This window comes from Fusarium tjaetaba (assembly GCF_013396195.1).
Source record: "Fusarium tjaetaba strain NRRL 66243 chromosome Unknown NRRL66243_c0000165, whole genome shotgun sequence".
Classification (NCBI taxonomy): domain Eukaryota; kingdom Fungi; phylum Ascomycota; class Sordariomycetes; order Hypocreales; family Nectriaceae; genus Fusarium; species Fusarium tjaetaba.
Window position 1 is genome coordinate 45,456 of NW_023501361.1, and position 19,972 is coordinate 65,427.

The 19,972-nt window shown below is 48.9% G+C and overlaps 8 protein-coding genes across 8 annotated transcripts; 4 read left to right on the top strand and 4 right to left on the bottom strand.

Annotated features, from left to right (window-relative positions):
* Window positions 1-27: 27 nt before the first annotated feature.
* FTJAE_7960 (Zn(II)2Cys6 transcriptional activator) lies at window positions 28-2,791 on the bottom strand (the record flags this gene model as incomplete). Its single annotated transcript, XM_037354726.1, has 5 exons — window positions 28-339; window positions 434-1,009; window positions 1,058-1,902; window positions 2,193-2,242; window positions 2,577-2,791. 5 exons carry the CDS (start codon window positions 2,789-2,791, stop codon window positions 28-30), a joined length of 1,998 nt encoding a protein of 665 aa, XP_037204900.1.
* A 120-nt stretch (window positions 2,792-2,911) lies between these two features.
* Window positions 2,912-3,703, top strand: FTJAE_7961 (ankyrin repeat domain protein; the record flags this gene model as incomplete). Its single annotated transcript, XM_037354727.1, has 1 exon — window positions 2,912-3,703. One exon carries the CDS (start codon window positions 2,912-2,914, stop codon window positions 3,701-3,703), a length of 792 nt encoding a protein of 263 aa, XP_037204901.1.
* Window positions 3,704-3,984: 281 nt separating this feature from the next.
* FTJAE_7962 (ornithine aminotransferase) lies at window positions 3,985-5,403 on the bottom strand (the record flags this gene model as incomplete). The annotated part of the gene is made up of 1 exon (XM_037354728.1): window positions 3,985-5,403. The coding sequence occupies one exon, from the start codon at window positions 5,401-5,403 to the stop codon at window positions 3,985-3,987; it is 1,419 nt and encodes a 472-aa protein (XP_037204902.1).
* A 444-nt stretch (window positions 5,404-5,847) lies between these two features.
* Window positions 5,848-8,768, top strand: FTJAE_7963 (MCH2 (monocarboxylate permease); the record flags this gene model as incomplete). The annotated part of the gene is made up of 7 exons (XM_037354729.1): window positions 5,848-6,330; window positions 6,376-6,620; window positions 6,671-7,112; window positions 7,165-7,259; window positions 7,789-7,827; window positions 7,954-8,010; window positions 8,078-8,768. 7 exons carry the CDS (start codon window positions 5,848-5,850, stop codon window positions 8,766-8,768), a joined length of 2,052 nt encoding a protein of 683 aa, XP_037204903.1.
* Window positions 8,769-9,187: 419 nt separating this feature from the next.
* On the bottom strand, window positions 9,188-10,941 carry FTJAE_7964 (triacylglycerol lipase V precursor; the record flags this gene model as incomplete). The annotated part of the gene is made up of 2 exons (XM_037354730.1): window positions 9,188-10,706; window positions 10,760-10,941. 2 exons carry the CDS (start codon window positions 10,939-10,941, stop codon window positions 9,188-9,190), a joined length of 1,701 nt encoding a protein of 566 aa, XP_037204904.1.
* Window positions 10,942-11,559: 618 nt separating this feature from the next.
* On the top strand, window positions 11,560-13,338 carry FTJAE_7965 (high-affinity glucose transporter RGT2; the record flags this gene model as incomplete). The annotated part of the gene is made up of 5 exons (XM_037354731.1): window positions 11,560-11,641; window positions 11,699-12,025; window positions 12,081-12,993; window positions 13,051-13,205; window positions 13,253-13,338. The coding sequence occupies 5 exons, from the start codon at window positions 11,560-11,562 to the stop codon at window positions 13,336-13,338; spliced, it is 1,563 nt and encodes a 520-aa protein (XP_037204905.1).
* A 612-nt stretch (window positions 13,339-13,950) lies between these two features.
* On the bottom strand, window positions 13,951-15,920 carry FTJAE_7966 (glycosyl hydrolases family 32 superfamily; the record flags this gene model as incomplete). Its single annotated transcript, XM_037354732.1, has 3 exons — window positions 13,951-13,980; window positions 14,061-14,245; window positions 14,327-15,920. 3 exons carry the CDS (start codon window positions 15,918-15,920, stop codon window positions 13,951-13,953), a joined length of 1,809 nt encoding a protein of 602 aa, XP_037204906.1.
* A 528-nt stretch (window positions 15,921-16,448) lies between these two features.
* Window positions 16,449-19,295, top strand: FTJAE_7967 (transcription activator amyR; the record flags this gene model as incomplete). The annotated part of the gene is made up of 4 exons (XM_037354733.1): window positions 16,449-16,532; window positions 16,589-18,052; window positions 18,738-18,913; window positions 18,971-19,295. 4 exons carry the CDS (start codon window positions 16,449-16,451, stop codon window positions 19,293-19,295), a joined length of 2,049 nt encoding a protein of 682 aa, XP_037204907.1.
* Window positions 19,296-19,972: the final 677 nt, after the last annotated feature.

A 19,972-nucleotide genomic window follows, 5' to 3' on the forward strand; every position in this document is an offset into this window, starting at 1 on the left:
GGATTTACCGTCTTTGCCGCCACAGCTCTAGGATTCCCTACCGGGAAGTCTGTCGATACTGGCAAGCAGGTTGCTGCTTTGTACGAAGCCAAGGGAGACAATTTTGACAACAGGCAGTTGGTCCCCGAAAAGTTGGAGAAGAGGAAGGATGATAGGGTCTGGCATCCCGGGAAATATGACGGTAAGGGTAATGGCCACGATGATGGCAGCTGGTACCCTGGCAAATATGAGGGTGACTGTACTGGTTATGATGATGGAAAGTGGAATACTAGGAAGAATAGTTAGAGGAAAAGGGTTGCAAGGAGGCTTATGGAAAGTACAAGAAAAGAACAACTTATTCTAAAATATGGGTTTACTAGAGCTTCTTTATTCTATACACCTCTTTTGCCATTCTCTTTACTTGCATCCCCAAATGTTGCGCCATAGGCCATACCTCAGCGTACTTGGCAAGCGCCCCAATGTTCTGGCCCATATTCTGACGAAGATCCTGATCGTCTTGCGCCACAAAGGCCAATGACCATCTGCTGAGGTGGACTGTAGACGAGAGTGTTACCATGTAAGCAAAGAAATGAGTGTGTTTAAGGAGAGGAACGCGGTAGCTGATCAACTTGCTAAGCTCCCTCGCAGCCCGAATCGTATGTTTCGTATGCGAATTGAAGGCATCGCTGGACTCAGCTGGCGTGTTGGACGCTTTGATATAATAAGTCAACGATGAGTCCAGCTGTGAGTGAGGCTGGTGTACGAGAATAGAAATAGCCTGCCACATCATGATGGCCTGGAACATCATCTCATCTAACTCGCCATCGCAATAAGCGTCGTATTTTGAAGGAGGCAAGCGGAGCATCCAGTTCGCGAGAAGCCTAGCTATATGGTCGACCTCTGATGGCATTTTCTGAAAAGCACCCAAGATGCAGGCACATTGAATCCGATAGGTGTACGAAGAATATGGCGTGGGGTCAAACAGTCCCAAGGTTTCCGTATCATATGGGTGAATAGGAGGAGGTACTTGCTAGATCTTGTAAGTATACAGTGAATACCAGTCTCTATAACGACTTACTCCTGTGAGGTATTGGTGCTCTTCACAAGGCAGACCGACATCTGTAGGTACATCATACAGAACAAAAGTGTTGGTTTGATGCACCCCGGACATAAGGGCATCCACAACGTAAAGCTCCCACCATGTCCTTCTCCAGCACTCTTCAAGTACCGAAATTCCTTGTCCATTGGTGACTGCAAATGGATCAGAGTTCAATTTAATCTGAATCGCGATATCAATGGCATCTCCCATAAGCTTTCTGGCCTTTTTCTCTTGACGGTTACCGTCGAGCCCAATGATGATAAGCAACATCGCCTGCACTAAGAAGCCATTTCTGAGCGGTGCACCGTCTATTAGACGAGATGCATCTGTGAGAAGGCTTTGAGAGCTATCTTGATCGATGTATAGAGAACCAATCCAACGTATCGCTGCCAGGAGGGGCTCCAGGGAGGTCTGCTGTGCTAGGATGAGAAGAAGCTCCTTTGGCGGTATGAAGGGATGAGCGGCGTAGAAATTCAGATAGAACGAGTCGATGAAACGTTCTCTTAGAGGAAGTGCCCGGGGTACTCTGTTGCCAGTGCCGCCAACCAGAGTCTGAGAAGTAAAACCGGGCAAACGAGTTGACGCAATAGTTTGAGAAAACGCGGCGATTGGGAAGCATGTATCAACGCTCGAGTAACTCGCGACATTACCAAGAAACATGGTGGGATCAAGGACAGAAGAAAATTCCAGTGCAGGCGGCGCAGCGGGAGGGCCGACAACCGTGACTGCGGCGTCAAGAACAGGGACGGTTAGGCCGGTTCCTTGACGCTGACTTGAGGGTTGAGCGGCTATGCGTTTACGGCCATTATATCCGCGACGGGACACTGTATAGACGCAATCAAGATCAGCAGTTCTACAGCGGGAACAAGGACGTTCCCCATCGCATTTGAGGTGCCTTCTACGCTAGGCGCAAGACCAATGTCAGCATCCGGTTCTTTTTTTGAACATCATCGCCAAGATCAGGCCATGGAACCACGGACAGTAATAGGCGGTGTAGGGACGATGTACAGAACTCACGCAAACAAGACACGCAGCTGGAACCGTAGGAAGATCACGGCGAGGGCCAGCAGCCACTCGAGGCTCCGGAGATGGCAACATTAGTCATGGAGCTCACAGAACCAGTAGGCGATTGCGTTTTCAAAGCGGACAGCACCACGATCGGGCCTTTTGTGGCTCAAGGATTTGGTAAAGAGTTAACGTGGGTATGGTTTAAAACTTTAATCAGGCAGAGAGGTTATATAAATAAGAAAAATAATCTTTAACTTAAGAGGCCTTCTCTGATATAGAAGGAAGGAAAGAAAAGGAAAACTGCAATAACAATAATGACACTCTAGGAATATTGGAAGAACTTACGAAATTTACCTCCTGCTGCGCCTCCGCACTTTTATCTTTCAGCCTTAAACCGTTATAAGACCTAGCACGGAATTTCCCGCATTTTGACAGTAATCTACCACTATTCCTAAACTGGAACTCAGCTTCATAAAAAATTTTATCTTACGACATTAGCTGCATGACCTGTGTGTACTGATGGTTTCTATGCCAACGACGGTGCTGATAAGAGATCCAGCAGCTGACATCGACAAACTGACCAACGCTGCGAATCAAAGAAGGGTTGATGTCAAGGGTCTTGGTGTCGACATGAGACATAGTCTTGAGGCGAACAGCTTCCTCTAGCATGGGAATTAGCGGGATATGGCATTTGGGGACAGACATGATGATTGGCTCAACTGCTGGAGCAGGACTCTCTCTGACTGAGCGCGAGTTTGAACGATAGCCTTAGGGAGAAGAGTTTCTTGGGTTCTGCACTATAGCCAAGTTATTCCACTACCAGGGATGCGAGTACCTGGTGAAGTAGCACAGCTTCTGTCATATACCACTACGCTCGACTGCCTGTCCATATGGCTCGTTCAGATTGCCAGGTCCAAGCACGTAAGCCTTCTGAAAGAGTACTTTCGTACTGTCGTGCCTGTTGTCCAAGAAAAATATATAAACCAGCCTATCACGCAACCGATCCCCAAGCTCGTCTGGCATCTTCTGCAGAGTCAGAGAACTATGACGCTGGGAACGAGATCACAGACGGGAGAAGCAAACACCAATGTTATCGGGAACTTGCAAGACGCTATTGGAACCGCACTAGACACTAGCTTTGACATCATCTTCTTTCTCGTCGGCGTTATCGAACCCGAAATTCTTAAGAATATCCTCACTGTCAAACCTGCTATACGCGAGAAAGCTTGGAAAAGCCTTCCATCAGAGCTCGACCGTCGGACGTACAATGACCTAATTGCCTGTCTCTGTCAAGCGGGTTTTACACTACCTCCACGATTTCCATTGTTTAGGCCACCAATACACTCTCTTTACGATGCCTGCGAGGTCGGATCTATAACTGAAGCACAAAAGCGTCTGCAAGAAGGGCGGGAGAATGTTGATATGCTGGGACCTCGAAACCGAACTCCCTTACATGCAGCCGCGCAACAGGGCCACCTGGAAATTGTTAAGCTACTTGTAGACTACGGTGCAGACATGATGGCTACCACTTTCTTTGGCAGCACAGCAGAGAAGCTTGCAGAGAAATATCATCATCCAGCAGTTGTAGGGTTCTTAAAAGCAGCTCGGCGGCAATAAAAGAAGGGATCAAAACGTAATGCTGAGTAATTAACAGAAGATATTAGCTAGATTATAGAATAGTACAGTTTATTCTAGTTTATAAAATATATTTCATCCTAGACCTAGCTTATCTAAAGCTATAAACTGCTTATACCTTGCTTAGAAATTGAACTATTAATATTATATACTTTATAAAAAGCTTTTTAAAACAGAACCGTAATGTCTATTTAATATAAAGTCAATAGTCTAACTAACTTCTAACATCATATCTCTGAATAGACAATTCAGGATAAGGCTTCCTATAGAGAGAGCATCATTGTCTCGGCTTCCACCACTGCCTCCTTCAACACCCGACAAATAGTTGCCAACTGCTCTTCAGTAATTGTAAACGGCGGCGCAAGGAGAATATGATCACCATTAACACCATCAATCGTAGCACCGCCCGGATACAATGCAACACCCTTCTCAAAAGCAATCTGCTGCACCAACAAACCAAACTTAGCCGAAGGGTCAAAAGGCTTCTTGGACGTCACATCCTTGAGGAACTCAACGCCCCAGAAAAGGCCTCGACCTCGGATATCACCAACCGACTTGCAATCCTTCAGCTCATGTCGAAGTAACCTCTCCAAAACAAGGCCCATCTGACGACATCGCTCAACCAAGTTCTCGCGTCTCAGGACTCTCTGCACCGCTAATGCCGCAGCGCATGAGATAGGATGAGCTTGATACGTATGTCCGTGGTTGAAGGCCGCCGAGCCTTGTCTGAGGACATCAACGACCTTTTTGTGAATGAGAACACCAGCAATAGCAGCATAACCACCACCAAGACCTTTCGCGATGGTGGTGATGTCAGGTACTACGCCCTCCTGCTCAAAAGCGAAAAACGTGCCTGTTCGACCAACGCCGCACATGATCTCATCCAAAATCATGATCACGCCGTACTTATCGCATATAGCTCTTACGCCCTTGAAGTAACCACCCGGGGCAGCAACACAACCTGTCGTCGCTCCAACGACTGTTTCCGCGATAAAGGCGGCGACGTTCTTGGGACCAATTCGTAGAAACTCTTCCTCAAGCTCGACAAGAAGTCTGGCCGTGAATTGCTCCTCAGTCTCAGAGTCGCCTTTGTAGTGATAAGCAAAAGCAGGTGAGACGTGAGAGACATGAGGGTATAAAAAGCCCTGATACGGAGCTCGGCGCGCTTTGTTCGTCGAAATAGACATGGTAGCCATCGTGTTTCCATGATAGCACTGACGTCTAGACACGATATGCACTTTATCAAGCTCTCCCATCTCATAATGATACTGACGAGCTAGTTTCAGAGCAGACTCAACAGCTTCACTGCCACTGCCGACAAAGAAGGCTTTCTCAAGACCATAGGGATTACCCTCCAGTATAACATTGGCGAGCTCTTCAGCTGGTGCTGTTGTGTAGGATTGTGTGTGAACGTAGCTGACTTTGCGAGCTTGGTCGGTGATGGCTTCGATGACCTCTTCGTTGCCGTGGCCGATGAGGGCAACTGCCGCGCCGGCACAACCGTCGATGATTGTTTGGCCAGTTGATAATTTGAGTTCAACGCCATAAGCAGACTCGACCATGTAAGGATGTTGGACGAGAGATCTGTGCATCAGACATCCTTCTTGATGTATGGGTTTGACGGGCATGGATGGTTGGTAGGTGGAGATTTCAGCGAAGTCCTCAGTCTTTGAAGGCGCCATGTCGAATAATGAAGAATTGAGGCAGAAGAAAAATGAATTCTATAATCAAATGACTAAAGATAATATTCTTTCCGTTTCACTGAAATTGTTTTTAATACACTGGAGCAATTCCTCTGTCCATTTATAAAACATCAAACCCGAAAGCCGATCATGGTCGTCGGAACTCGGAAAAGACAGTTTTTCAGCCGAACACCGACGAGCCGACTGATTCCGGCCCGTCGCTGTCTCATGGAATTCCCATGACAAACAGTATCATACGCTGCGACCCACTGAGATGGGTTGACAGGTCGAGAGCGTCGGTTCTCGTCATCGGTTTCGCTCGTGTGAGAACCGAGGTCAGATGCCGGTTCAGATATTTAACTAGAGAACTTTCTCGAATAACAACTTTACAAACACGCACAGATCATTGTTTCTTTACCTGCTGTTTGTGTATTGAGATCAAACATGTCTGAGCAGAAAGACAACACAGGGTCCGACTGGCCTTCCTCATCGAACTCGTCGGACAATGAAAAAGGCAATGACACGGACATTTCACAACCCGAATGCGAATCTCCCACTCCACCACCAGCGGTCGAGTTCGATAATCCCAAGGGATGGATCGCTGTAGCAGCCGCAGCGTGTTCTCTCTTCGTTTACCTCGGAGTCATTTACTCCTGGGGCATCATGCAAGTCAGACTCGTCGAAGTAACCGGAACAAATCTCACAACGTTGACGTTCGTCGGATCACTCGCAACATCATTCATGATATCGCTTAGTATCCTCTCTGGCATCGCTGTTCGGAAGCTGGGGTATCAGAAGACTGCTCTAGCTGGTGGTGTCTTGATGGGTCTAGGTGAATTCCTTGCAAGTTGGACGACAAAACATGTTGGGGCTCTTTTTGTCTTCCACGGTGTGATCTTTGGGATTGGAGGAGGACTATCTATCTTTGTAAGTTTGACCTGAAAGAGTATATGGGGCTTTACTAATTGCCAGGCATGCTCGACTGCTCCGCTTAGGTGGTTCAAGAGACACCGTGGCTTGGCTATGGGTATCGTATTTGGCGGAGGTAGCCTTGGTGCAGCTGTCATGAGTATCGCGACGAACCTTCTCGTGAACCAAGTCGATGTCGCGTGGACATTCCGCATTCTTGCTTTCATGCTCTGGGGAGTCTGTATCCCAGCTTCGTACTTCATTCAACAGCCCGAGGGATCCATGAGTGCTGGCTTGAAGCTTCAGTGGTCAGTAACCTGTTACCTTTTCATCCTAATAACATGTTGACCGCGATTAGGCATCGCTTCCGAGAACCTCGATTTCTCCTTATCATCGCCGGCACAGCTTTATCATGCTTCCCCTTGTTTATCCCACCATACTTCATTCCCATCTTCACCCGATCTATGGGCTACTCTAATCAGATTGCCATTATCATCCTGGCGGCTTGGAACTTGGCTTCCACCGTTGGCCGGGTCCTGGGGGGCTATACTGCAGACCACTTGCTAGGCCCTCTGAACAGCTTGATTGTCTGTCTCCTCTTTATTGGTCTCAGCTCACTCGTCGTATGGCCATTGGCGTCCTCGGTCGGAATCTTCTCCGTCTTCCTCGTGTTCAACGGCATTGGCTGTGGAGCGTTCTTTAGTCTCGTTCCTCCCATGCTCGGCGCTACAATGGGGCCAGAGAATACTCTTGGTATCCTGCCTATTGTTTGGACTACTTGGTTCTGTGGATTCTTCTTTGTATGTCACACATATACTTTCGACGCATACTTCTTACTGACCATAATCTTAGGGTACACCTATTGCTTCGGGAATCTACTCGCTTGCAGACAGTGGTGGTAGCAGTCTTTCGGTATTCAGGCCCGCTGCTTATTATGCTGGTGCGATGTCAATCGTGGGTCTTTTATTTATTGTCTATATACGTTTCAGTTTGCAGAGGCGCATACTGGCCTGTATATAGTTAGTTACATGATAATTCTCTTTCGATCTACGTTGTAAACATTTCTGGTTACCACGTCTCCTGAACAGATGTCCCATTGTGACCAAAGTTGATAACACCCTCTGGATGGAAGAGAGGCTCAGGTAGGGACTCCTGGCACTGCGAACGGATTGTATGGAAGTAAACAGCTAAGTGGGAAAGCCCTGCCGATTGCGAAAAAGCATCTGATTTCCAATACGTGGTCTCCAAACTTCAATGCTTTGAGTGCTAGAAACTTGGGCTGCAGTATTAAATAACAGCTCGGTTATCAAATCGCGTGTTGAAGATCCTACTGAGAAAAGGCCAGCCATGAGCTTATGATCTTGATTGATAGAGAGGGTCTCTACCCCACAATTTTCCGCCAATGACCCAGTGGTTATTATCCTTCATTCATGGGACTTAAGCTGTTATATAACGATGCATGCTTTAATTGGATAGCCGGGCGAATAGAAGTGAAGTTTGCTACAAGGGTTCTAGGTAAGTTTACTTTCGACATCGCGGGGTAATTCAGAACGAAACCCCAACAACGTCCCGCCCCCAAAGTGATCTGCAGATAATAGGACATATATCTTGACGTGGTTTGGTATTGAAGATGACGTCCAGTCAGTCTCTTGAGCTTGATAATTCAGTCCCTTTTGACCCTGACGGAGACACCATGAGGTCAGTTGAGCACCTTGTCCATTCTGCCATAATAGCCTCATGTCCTTGAAGCTCACCGACTCCATAGACTCGATATCGCCAAGCTTACAGCCTTTCTGGCGGCCAATTCCACGGGCACTGGTGTACTAATTTGCCCAGGTGGTGGCTACAGCCATGTCTCTATTGTCAAAGAAGGTTACAATCCAGCTGCATACCTGAATAAACTTGGTATTGATGCCTGGGTTCTCGATTATACCACGACACTCAATGCAACTGCACCCATTTATCCCAAGCCTGAGAAGGAGGTCTTCGCTGCTCTAAAGAAAATACGCCATGAAAATCCCAACCTAGAGAAGCTTGGAATTTGGGGCTTCTCAGCAGGCGGTCACCTTGCATCTACAACGCTCACCAACCCCAAAGCCGGTCTGGACTTCGGCATCCTCGCGTATCCTGTGATTACCTTGGAAGGCAACTATACCCATGCTGGTTCTCGGGACAATCTTGTCGGACCTAACGCGACGGCCGAAGAATTACACGCTTTATCAGCGCAGAACTTGGTCTCTGATACAACGCCCCCGACGTTTTTGTTCCATACCTTTGACGATCAAGCTGTTCCAGTGCAAAACACTCTGGTGTTTGCTGAAGCCATGGCAGCTCATAAGAGAAAGGCTCAGGTTTTGATCTTATCGGATGGTCCGCATGGCCTTGGGTTGGCTCTTGATGACCCTGTACGCAGTTGGACAAACGAATTAACACGATTTCTCACATATTCGATCTAGAAGGGATCCAATAGAGACAATTAGTGCCGCCTGGAGGCCTGTGCTTATCGTACACTTGGCAGAAATAAGAGGCATTTGTCCCAAGGCGCTTAACATATATAGTTATCTACAGACAGTACATGCTTTACAGTCTTGATTGACCAAAAGATCAACCCCTGCTTTGTCCCTTTTTATTATCTACAACTAGTTTATACAAACTCTCAGCAATATCACTATCTATGGTGCAAATTCCAAAGCGGCCAGATCGCCGACTTTGGGCATGTAAGGCCAGATTAAATATTCATGTAGAGCCTGGATATCTTAGCACTCCTGGAGAAACCAGCCATTGATGAACTCTTGTCAAGCGCCGATGAATAAGGAGATTTCTAAGTGAAGCAAGAATATATGAAGAGCAACATCACATGGAAAAACAAAGTTAGCTAAATACATTCAAGAGAAGTCTTCAAAAGTGCACGCCATCGCGTAGCTGTAGCTGTACCATCAACTTCATCCAACGTCTTGCACAATCTGCCCTCCCCACCATCTGGGAACACATAGATACCCCCTAGCGAGTCAATATTCTCTGACCACTCAAACGGAGCCCAAGGCATTTTTCCATAACAAAAATCAAGCCACGCAGCGCGGATCTGGCCCACGGTAGACACCCAGTTCTCGAGGTGTTCAGCCGGGACCTGGTCTTCCGCTGGGTTGAAGAGGAAGATGTCATTGATACCATGGTTGGCTCTCTTATAACCAGGTGACCAATTCTTGTACGGGTTCGTGGCTTGAATCTCGTAAAGAAGCACGTGTGACGAATGGCCGTGCGCAATCTGATGCTTCTTGATGACCGCTGCTGAGTAAATTGGCGGAGTACGGAATGCCACATCCGCCATCAGGCCTGCTAGGTCCTCGAAAGAATCCAAGCAAGACTTTTCTCGAGTCAGGTTATACGCTTGGGCAACTTCAGAAACACAGAAGGGACTGTCGTCAGAGTTCAACTGAGGCGTCATGGCGCTACCTGCGAGCACCTCCCGCGCGATAGGGAGTATCTGTGCCTCTGGCAGAGGCGGATGCGGGAGAGGCTTTGACAGATCAGACAATAGCATCAATGTTAGATCTCGCTCATACTCGGTTGCGCCAATCATCAAGTTCGGTAGGGGTTCGTCAGCCTTGCCCAACTTTTCGAGTGTCGGTTTGAGACCAGCCTCAGGAACCCATTCACCATCGACGAGTGGGCTGTAGAGTGATGGCGGCGATGCTGGTAAGAGCTCGTCCAGAGGAAGATTTACCAATGAATCAAGTAGAGAATCATCCGCTTGTAGGCCTGGTAGTTGAGATAGCACGTAGTCGAAGCGCTCCTGATGCCATGGCATAGGCCGAGATGCGATACCGACAGACGTTCCACTGGATAGAATGGCGCTCTGGAACTTGCGATTGGGGAAATTGACCTGGTAATGACACGAAGCACCGCCTGCGCTAGTTCCATGAATAGTGATGCAATCAGAAGCACCTCCGAACCCAGCGATGAAACGAGAGATCCATTCAAGCGCCTGGCGTTGGTCATGAAGACCATAGTTGCCAACAGCCTCGCCATGAGCGCGACTTCTCTCAGCCAGCTTATCCGAAGTCAGGAATCCAAGAAGTCCCACGCGGTAGTTGATAGTGACCACCACGACTGGCTGCTCCCGAGCGAGACTTGCCCTCACTAGATCGGTAGCATCGTAAATTTCGCGTCCAGATAGTTGGATTGACTGACTGCCGCCCATGAAAGCACCGCCATGGATAAAGACCAGTACAGGAACGTTCTGGCCTGATTCAAGAATCTTGCGTGGTGCGGTGATGGATAGGTTCAGGCAGTTGAACTCATCATGGATGGGCTTTTCTAGGGTGGGATAGCCACTGGGAGGTGGTGCCGTCCAGTATGAAGGAAAGGGTAGGACCAATTGGGGACATTCAGGACTGGGAGAAATTAGTAAGTCGATTCGTGTATAGAGTCTTGGTTCTGCACTTACCCTGGTTGGCGAGCATTGAATGGTTGCGAAGGTAATGGCCCGTCTCTCAAGATGCTCTGGCGAAAGCGGCCAGGAACTGACGCGAATGGAATACCGCGAACCTGAACGACATCATCGTCTCTGGCTAAGCCGACGATGCTGCCCAGCTCTGGGTGATTGAGGGTATAGTCTGAGACTGTCATATTTGGTTGCTTCAAACAAACACAGACAGTCAATTGCAGGCAGTAATAAATATACGATTTTGCAGCTGAAATACCCTTTTCAAGCTTGCCAAGAGTGAATTAGCCGCTTAAACTCGGCGGTCAAGTTTCGTCTTATACAGGTTGCAACCAAACTTAGCGGCGCCGTACTTGGCCATTTCGGGAATATCCCCGTCTCCCTCGGCTGCGCATCGCGGCAACCCTTTCTCCTCCCCCTCACATGACCCGGCCTCGCGGGTTTTGGCCCAAAGAGTGATAGAGCAGATTTAGCGTAGGGGAATCTGTAGGGCACGAAGAAGTCTCTGTCATATCGTTTGTCTCCCCATTCCCCAGATTTTCGGCCCCAGAAAACTCTCTCCACTTTCTCCAAGCTGCAGTACCCTCCATGTTTTCGTACCGGGCTTGAGGTTTGGTGCTGGGGTTTGTATATAACTTCTCGTTGAGCCCGTCGGTTGGAACCCATTATCTTGCAATTGGCATTCTCAGACCTCAAAACTCTCATCTCTAGAGACCAATTGATCCAAGCTTGGTCACTTTATACTTTTCCATCTTGTTTCCTCCCCTCAACTCTTCTAATCGGTACTCACCTCCATCTTCGCCATGACTGCCGACGTCCATCATGCGTCGCCGCGAACCAACTCGTTGGCAAACTTCTTTCGGAGTCCAAAATTGGTCTACTCCAGTGAGTTTTTCCCTTCATCACTATCCCAAGGGACACCGAACTAACATTACCCCTCAGCCTTCCTCATGGCAATGGCCTTCTTCACCTTTGGCTATGACGGTTCCATCAACGGCGGTATCCTAGCCATGGTCCCTTTCGTCAACCAAATGTCTCATACTCACCTTCCCAATGGCACCCCGTACTTGACCTCGACCGACATCTCCATCATAACAGCTCTTCCCGTCACTGGCTGTGTCCTCGGACTGCCCCTCGCAGCCCAGTTTGCTGATAAATACGGCCGCAAGAAGATGATCCTTGTAGGCTGTATCTTTAGTGCTGTTGGAAGCGCCATCCAGACTGCTGCGTTTGGGCTGGCTGAGATAGTCGTCGGTCGTTGGATTGCGAGTAAGTCTTGATCAACCACCTCCAGCTTGTCCATGTGACTGACCTTTTCTCTCAGATGTTGCTATCTGGCTCTTCATTGTGCTTGGCTCAACCTACATGGCCGAGATTGCGCCCGAAAACGTCCGTGGCGCCATCGTCGGTATGTCTATCGTTCTCATCAACACAGCAGCCATCGTCGCGAGCGGTGTAAACTGGGCAATGAGCACAGAAATGTCCGCCATGTCATTCCGTCTCCCCCTTGGCCTCGGCATCCTCTTCCCTCTCATCCTCTTCGTTGGGCTCTTCTTTGTCGATGATTCACCAACGTGGTACCTTACCAAGTCTCGTGACAGCGATGCCCTCAAGTCTCTCCGAAGCGTCCGCAGTGGCTACCCAGAGACTGAGATTCTGGCCGAGTTCGAGGCTCTCAAGGCCCAGGCGTCTATTCGTGAGGATGAGACTAAGGTTCCGTGGATGGATATCTTCCGTGGAACTAATCTCCGTCGATCTCTCTTGGCCATGTCCATCGGAAACATGCAGCAACTCTCAGGCATTGCTTTCGCCACCAACTACGCCACCATCTTCCTCGCCACGGTCAGCGGCAACGTGTCTCCTTTCCTTCTCACCATGGTCGGTGCCATCCTCGCTTTCGCCGGTGCTATCACTGGAATCTACCTTGTCGACAGAGTCGGACGTCGAACCCTTGCCCTCAGCACCTTCATCATGGTCTTCTGTATCGATCTCGTCGTCGGTGTCCTTGGCTTTATGGACTATACAGGAAACCCCAGTATCGCCAAGGCTATTGCTAGCATGTGCATGCTCTTCTCGTTCTTCTTCGCAGCTGGATTCGGACCTCTGACTTACGTCGTCTCTGCTGAAATCCCGACTGCCCGTCTACGCAACAAGACCAGCTCTTTCTCATTCTTGACTCTGGCTGCGTTTTCCACTGTTGTGATCTACGTGCTGCCATACATCTCGCAGGCCGATGCGTAAGTATGACTCTTTGTCTTCAAGCTACCCTTATGCTAACATAATTTTCACTGCAGAGGTAATCTTGGTCCGAAAACTTACCTCGTCTTTGCTGGTTGGATGGCCGGATGCATCATCATCACGTACCTGTACCTTCCCGAGACCAAGGGAAGAACCCCTGCCGAACTGGATGCCATGTTTGAGGCTCGTGTTCCTGCTCGCAAGTTTAAGGGTAAGAAGGACGCCCCGTTAATCAGTACATTACTAATCATAGATCAGACTATCAGTGCAATTTGTCTATGGAGAGCTACATGAATGAGGAGAAGATTGTCGCCGAGATTGACCACCACGAAGCCAAAGCTTAAAGTGATGGAATAGAGTCACAGTCAGGTTGGCAGCGACATTGGGGAGTTGGTTGGGCGTATGTGCTCAGGACAGCGGTATGGCAAGATTCAGTGGGGTCCAAACGCGTTCAAATAGTAGTATTTAATTGCACAGTCACTCTGTATCTCTATTTCGTCAGGTACGACATTATGCCCTCTGATATCATACTTGCTACTGAACCCTAGCCATCTACTACATGTCTTCCCTAGCCAACGCTACAGACTTGCTTACTCGACATTGTGCGTTGAGTGCAGCAAGGTTAAGCTCCATTAGACTCTATGGCATCACGTGAGAGGTAGAAGAGCTCACAGGATGAAATATGTGGGCAAAGCGATGATAGACTTAGCAGATCTTGGGCTATATATTTTTCCCATAGTCTTGAGTTCAGGTTCTTTCCAACGTATTATTGGCTGGTGTTTGGCTATGATATACAAGAAAAGATAAAGAACTCTCACATCGATTCTAAAACAGTCTTAGATATCACTCCATCTACATATCCCCTGATGCCTACATTTATAATTATCTAGATCTCATAACACGACGGCTTTAGCTCCCACGCCGTACACTCAAGCAGCCGACCCGACCACGGGCTTTCACTCTTCCTTACCACAAATGGCTGAATGCTATAGCAGGTCATGCTTTCCGGGTAGACTCTTGTAGTAATTGCCGTCCTATCATTGGCAAAAAGCTCTAGACAACTCACATCAAAGAATGCATTGAGTCTTAAGGGTTCCTCAGACAGTGATGGCTCAGCTCCTGCAGCAGTTTCGGGAGATAAGGTCGTAAAGAGGGTATGTGGTGCCTCTTCATCTGCCACGCATATGTCTGTCATGCTGGTGGATTGAGCTCGTGTGATTGTAAGCTTCTCTAAATCAGGGCTAAACGAGACTACCGTACGTAGTTCTGAATCTTTAGAGGAAATGTTAGCAACCTCTAGAAGCATTTTGCCACTCTATCTTGTAGTCTTACCTTTCGTGTGGCTTATTATGAAGCCGATACTCTCCACGTCATTTCCAATATCGAAAGATACATCGAGCTCCCAGCAGGAGCACCCCAGGGGAAATTCCAAGCTTCCCCGACCTTTGGGCAAGGTGCGAGAGCTGATTGGACCCATGGACCGCTTGCTTTGACGAAGTTTGTTGAGTCTAGGGTCTGGCAAAGCACACACTGTCGTAATCGTGTAGGTCTGAGGAGAGTCTTTCGGGAACAGTGACTCCTGCTGCGTCTTGTCCTCTAGCACCACGTCAAATGACTTGATAGCTGTCAGATCTGACTTCAACGCATGGACAACATGACGAATCCTGCTCAACCGAATGACTCTGGGGACCGACAACAGTCCTGCCCATCCTTGTGCCCCCTTCAGTTCTGCAGAGAGATCTTCCTCAATAATCCAGCCAAACGCAACTTGCTGATTGGATCTCGGATCGTGGAAGGAGTTGACAGCATAAATTGCTCCATAGTCCAGGGCACCGCCAGAACGGAATTGCATCTGTATCCTTTCTGAAGTCTGCACTAAAGGGCCCGAAACCCACATCTGGCAATGATCCCTTCTGAACTCTGAATGGCGATGCCGTCCAGAAGGCTTGACGTCGACTTGCTTACGCCCCTCGACTCCAATCATAAGTACCTCATGGCTTATCGCTGGGTCATCAGGGTCGGGGAGTGAAAGAAAGTTGACCACTTCCCAGTTTGCACCATAGTCGGGCTCCCATTGGGAATGATGGTTTCCTTGAGGGGTTGGTGCTATAGTCAGCACAGAGAGGAAGTTCCAGGCTGTTAAATCGTCCTGTTCGAGAGAGTAGAGAAATATTGCAGGGTCGATGCCTCGAACACCACCAGAAACAATGCCAAATAGCGCCTCCTCTGGCCTGTCTCCTAGGAGCCGACTGAGTGAAGGCCACTTAGCAACGTATGGATCCCGCCAGCCTGTAACATCGAGGTGGCGAGGAGGGCCATCCAGAACAGTCGGTGCATTGCCCCTCAGCCATGTGCGACCGGCGTCGTTGGACGTGGCGATACAAATTGCCTCAGAACCCCAGTTGTAGGGAAGTGTATGGTGTATCGGAAGCCTCCGCGCTGAAGTATAGAATGCAGTGCTTCGGCCGGGTATTGAGGTTACTGGACTCCAACATCCTGTGAAAACCCCTTCTTCTCCATCATGCTTCTTCGACGGTCGAATAGATGGACTGTCACTGACCTCCCAGGTCACCAGGTCTTTTGAAAGTGCACTTCCCCATGAAATATCGCCCCATTCTGGCTTCTTGGGATTCCACTGGAATCCGACATGATAAACATCATGGACGGCGTCATAGCCTGGTGCACAAGGGTCGTTCAGCCAGCCGGTTGGCGGCATGAGGTGATAACGCGGTCTCCAGCGACGATGGGCATCTTCGTTATGGGTTTCTGATGCTTTGACGATGGCAAGGGGGGTTTCTTGGCCGTGAAGTACATCGTTATGGGATGTCGTGGAAGGTGCGCTGTACGGAGCCTCATAGACAACAGCCTCGTAGATGTGGCGTTTGGGTGAAAGCTGGATAAGGACGGGTGAATCGAGGGTTGCCATAATCGCTATGGTTCAGTGAATGCTTTGACAATTTCACCGTGGGTAATCAGCAGGAGTAGCCTTTGAGAGACCGTAAAGATGCGGAACGACCATCAACAGACTAAATTAATCACATGACGGACATTGACGACGGCATTCGGCTTCTTCATTTCATCCTTGCAAACATGCCATGTTGAATATCACGGCCCTGCAAATCGGCAATTGTAACTCCTGTTTCTGACTGTTCTCGTTTGCAGCGGGAATATTCCCAATTGGGCTTAAATCGTCATGTCACATCGAGCAGCAGATTTCAGCGCCAGGTGACACTAGCCCGAGTTCTGCTTCGTGGGGAGACATTTGGACGGTTTGAGAGATTGCCCAGGCCTTTGTCGGACCGAGAGTCTAGACAAGGTTCCCCGCAGTCTCCCCCGTGCCCTTAACTCGGACCAGGGGAATTGTGCGTCGGTTTTATTCCTTATCCGTCATAAAAGCCTCTTGCTGCAGATGGACCGTCCCTCTCTTGTCGGGAAAAGGAGATCCCAGCTCGACATGAACCAAGTGGTCTTTGATTCATCTTTGGGCTGCGCTGTTCAGACTAGATCATGTGATCACTGTTTTCATCGGAAGATCAAGGTAGGTTGACTGCTCCGTGTTTGCCTCAGTCTCGCGATTCTGACTCAAATCCACAGTGTGACCGGCGAACTCCATGTGCGCCCTGTCAAGAGAACCGCGTAGAATGCCAATATGAGCGGCCTCGGAAGAAGCGCCGGTACATTCGGCCGGCGTCCGATGATCCAGATGTCAACTCAAGGGTATCTTCCGAGAGGCAGAACGTCTTGTATGAGGACAGGGGAGATTGGATGCCTGTTCAAACCGTTGACGTGAGCACCCCTACACAGGCACAGCAGCTGGATTCGGAGTGTGTGAACAATTCTACACAACTTACTACTGTCTCTCCTGTTCAACTGGAGACCGAATACTGGGACCTTGGTATGGGAGAATGCTTCTTCTACCCAACCAACCTTTTCGGACTGGTCGACCTTCCTCCCTCTATGCCATCGTTCCCATTGAATATACCCCAGAGTCCTAGCCTTTGCCTCTCACCTCCACTCCAGCATGTCTCAAGTCAAAACGGAGTGCTGGATCGTCTGCTAGATGACAGCACCATCCCACAGCTCATCGACGTGTTCCTAGAGCGCCTACAACAATCCATGCCCTTCTTCACTCGCTCGTATCTCCATCAAAACATTGCGCGTCAACGACATCTTCAAGATCGGTCTTTTGGTTCTTTGGTACAGGCGATTTGCTCGCTAGTCCTTCTACAGCCCGTCCAAAGCCAGGAGAAACGCTCATGGCCGAACCGTGAAGCAAGAGCCGATGCACACTTGGCTCTAGCTGTAAACTTACACTCACAATCTGATCTAGGCCAGAGCCCGACTCTGGAAACTATCATGACAAGTGTATTCTTGTTTGCGTGTCAGTTCTGCAAGGGAAATTTCGATGCCGCCAGATTTCGGCTTCGGGAGGCCGCAGCGCTAGCCGAAGTGATGAATCTCGACAAGCCTGAATCTTACGGTAGAATTGGAGACACTGAGAAACAGCGAAGACTTCGGACATTGATCAGCCTTACGATCATCGAGAGGATCTACTCGGTCCAAAGGGACTACATTCCCGCCACGAAACTACTAAGCCGGAACAAGCTGCGAGAGCTACAGAACGCCATCGCATCTTCGCATGACAGGGGCGAAAGCGAGAACATAATTGCCATGGAGTGCATCAGCAACATGCTCGAGCAGGTGGACTTTATTGATCCCGATATAATAAAATGCTGGAAAGGTTTCTGTTGGGAAGAAGAGGCACCGACACACGTCACCAGAAGCACGATACTCACTCTCTTACGACGCTACCGGATTCCACCACAGTTTTCTGGACTTTCTGGTATCGATACTCATGCTCAACATGCAGATATTCTTGTTACCAGGCACTGGATCAGGATCAAGCTGTGGTCTTTAGCCAATAGCCACGGCTACGTTGAAGCCCTTTCTGACGATGAGGAATTCCGTCATGAATACGCCGTTACCATTGCCAGCGAGGCTCTAGACACCTGTTTGCAGTTCCAGATGACTAGTCTCGAGGTACATGGCATCGGACTTGTAAGTCTAGTTAAGATTCCCGCTGATGAATACCCAAACTGATCAACAACAGGTTGAAAAACTATCTGATCTAGCAACTTGTGCAGCACAACAAGTCACCGTCTGCTCGCCTACCCAAGATTATCCCATCCATGCAGACTTAAGCAACTCTGAAACAAACGGAATACAGCCACAGCAAGATTCTCCGACTTCGACGTCAAGTTCGGGGACTGTGAATAATGGCGCTGAGGGGATGCTCAATGGCTATCTCTCGCTGTTTGCGTCTTTCCGGAGAGGGAAACATCCTTTTCTTAAGCCATATATGCGCCTCCTGCTACTCAGAGATTGAGAAAAGGAAGTTCCGTTCTTGTCTCTTAGTACCTGTACGATCAGCGTCAGGGCCAACAGTATGCCACCATTATGCGCCTCTGGTCTATTCTAAATGGGAAAAATATTTAGGTGATTTTTTTATAGACTTAGAAGCCTTTAGATTAATTTTTAAAACTTAGGATCGCGGTGAGGATATCTTACCTTGCTACGTACCCGACCAGTTTAAAGCATTGCTGAGCCACAGTTTTCCTCCTTCGCAGCAACAGCAACGCAACACACAACCTCTCAATTTTGATCTCGAATCCAGCTCGGCGCGATGGTAGGTGAATCGCCCAATAATGCAGTCTGAATCACTGACTAACCATATAATCCACAGGCCGACTCGTCGTCCAGTCTCTCCTCGCCGCCCGCGAGCCCTCAGATCGATGTGTCGGTTGAAGGTCTCCTCCGTGAAGTGATCCGTAATATCAATGACCGTCTCAATACTCTCGAGACCACGGCTCGCGACCATGGCCAGCACTTAGCCCGTATTGACCGCAGTCTCGCCAACCTGTCAGTACCTTACTATGAACTTGACCATGCTACCCATACTTACTGACAAATGCTTAGGACCGCTACAACAACCAACCTCCATGCTAGAGCCCTCAATTCCACTGCTTGTGCGTCTAGTTCGGCCCTCACCCCTCTGGTCAGTCCAGTGACTGGCGGCGCCATTCCCGATTTCCCCCGCACCTATGGTGAGGTTCAGCGACTCAACGGTACGTACATGAAAGCTTATCTTCCGGTCGTTGCTTTTAATGCTGATTTCTTTATTACAGCTCGCGAGCTTGGAGGCCTTCTGCGATCCCTCGGTCTGCGCGGCGCTAGAAATGCTGAGCAGAAGCGAGGTGACTTCATCCGCGCAATTGGCATTACCAAGTTGGTCCGCCGTTAGTGCTTTTTCCAGGTCATCGTCTGGAATGGAGTTTGGTGTAATCGGTTCAAGAGAACAATACCCATTTGTAGTTGGCTATCAATTTCGATAGAACTAGGCCCAAGGAACAAGGAACGGACAGAGAAATGTCTTGATGAATATGCTTTTGATTGAGTTGATGTTCCATTGAGTGCAAAAACATGAGGTGAGGTGCACGCAACCAAACTTTGTCGCCTGACTTTATGTAGGGCGTTTTAGTGGATGCTCAGTACAACCTCCACTGTAACCCCTCTTGAAGCTAGCCGCTGCGGGCTCCATTAGCGCCTAATCATTGTGGACTTGGACCCCTATAGCAATGCCCTCCCCAGATCTGCTGCAACTCTGGGCGTGCTTGAAAATGCTTGCGACGCCAGGCTATCGCGAACTCATTTCACTGACCTCAATAACATCAGATATGCTTTCAATTCTCCGCACAAACTGCACATGATTACCAAGATCTTTCCTTTGGAGTGCAGGGCGGAATCACACGCAGGGTCAGGCGGATGTCATCCTGAAGTAAACTGTAGTTCCATACCTAACTCTGGCCAGGGTCTTTTCCACCTAATCTCATGATCTCTAGGCAGGTCCAATTGATACCAAATCGCGATCGCATTTCTGTAGCCTATCTTAGCGAATTTATTTTGCATGATCTCGTCCTG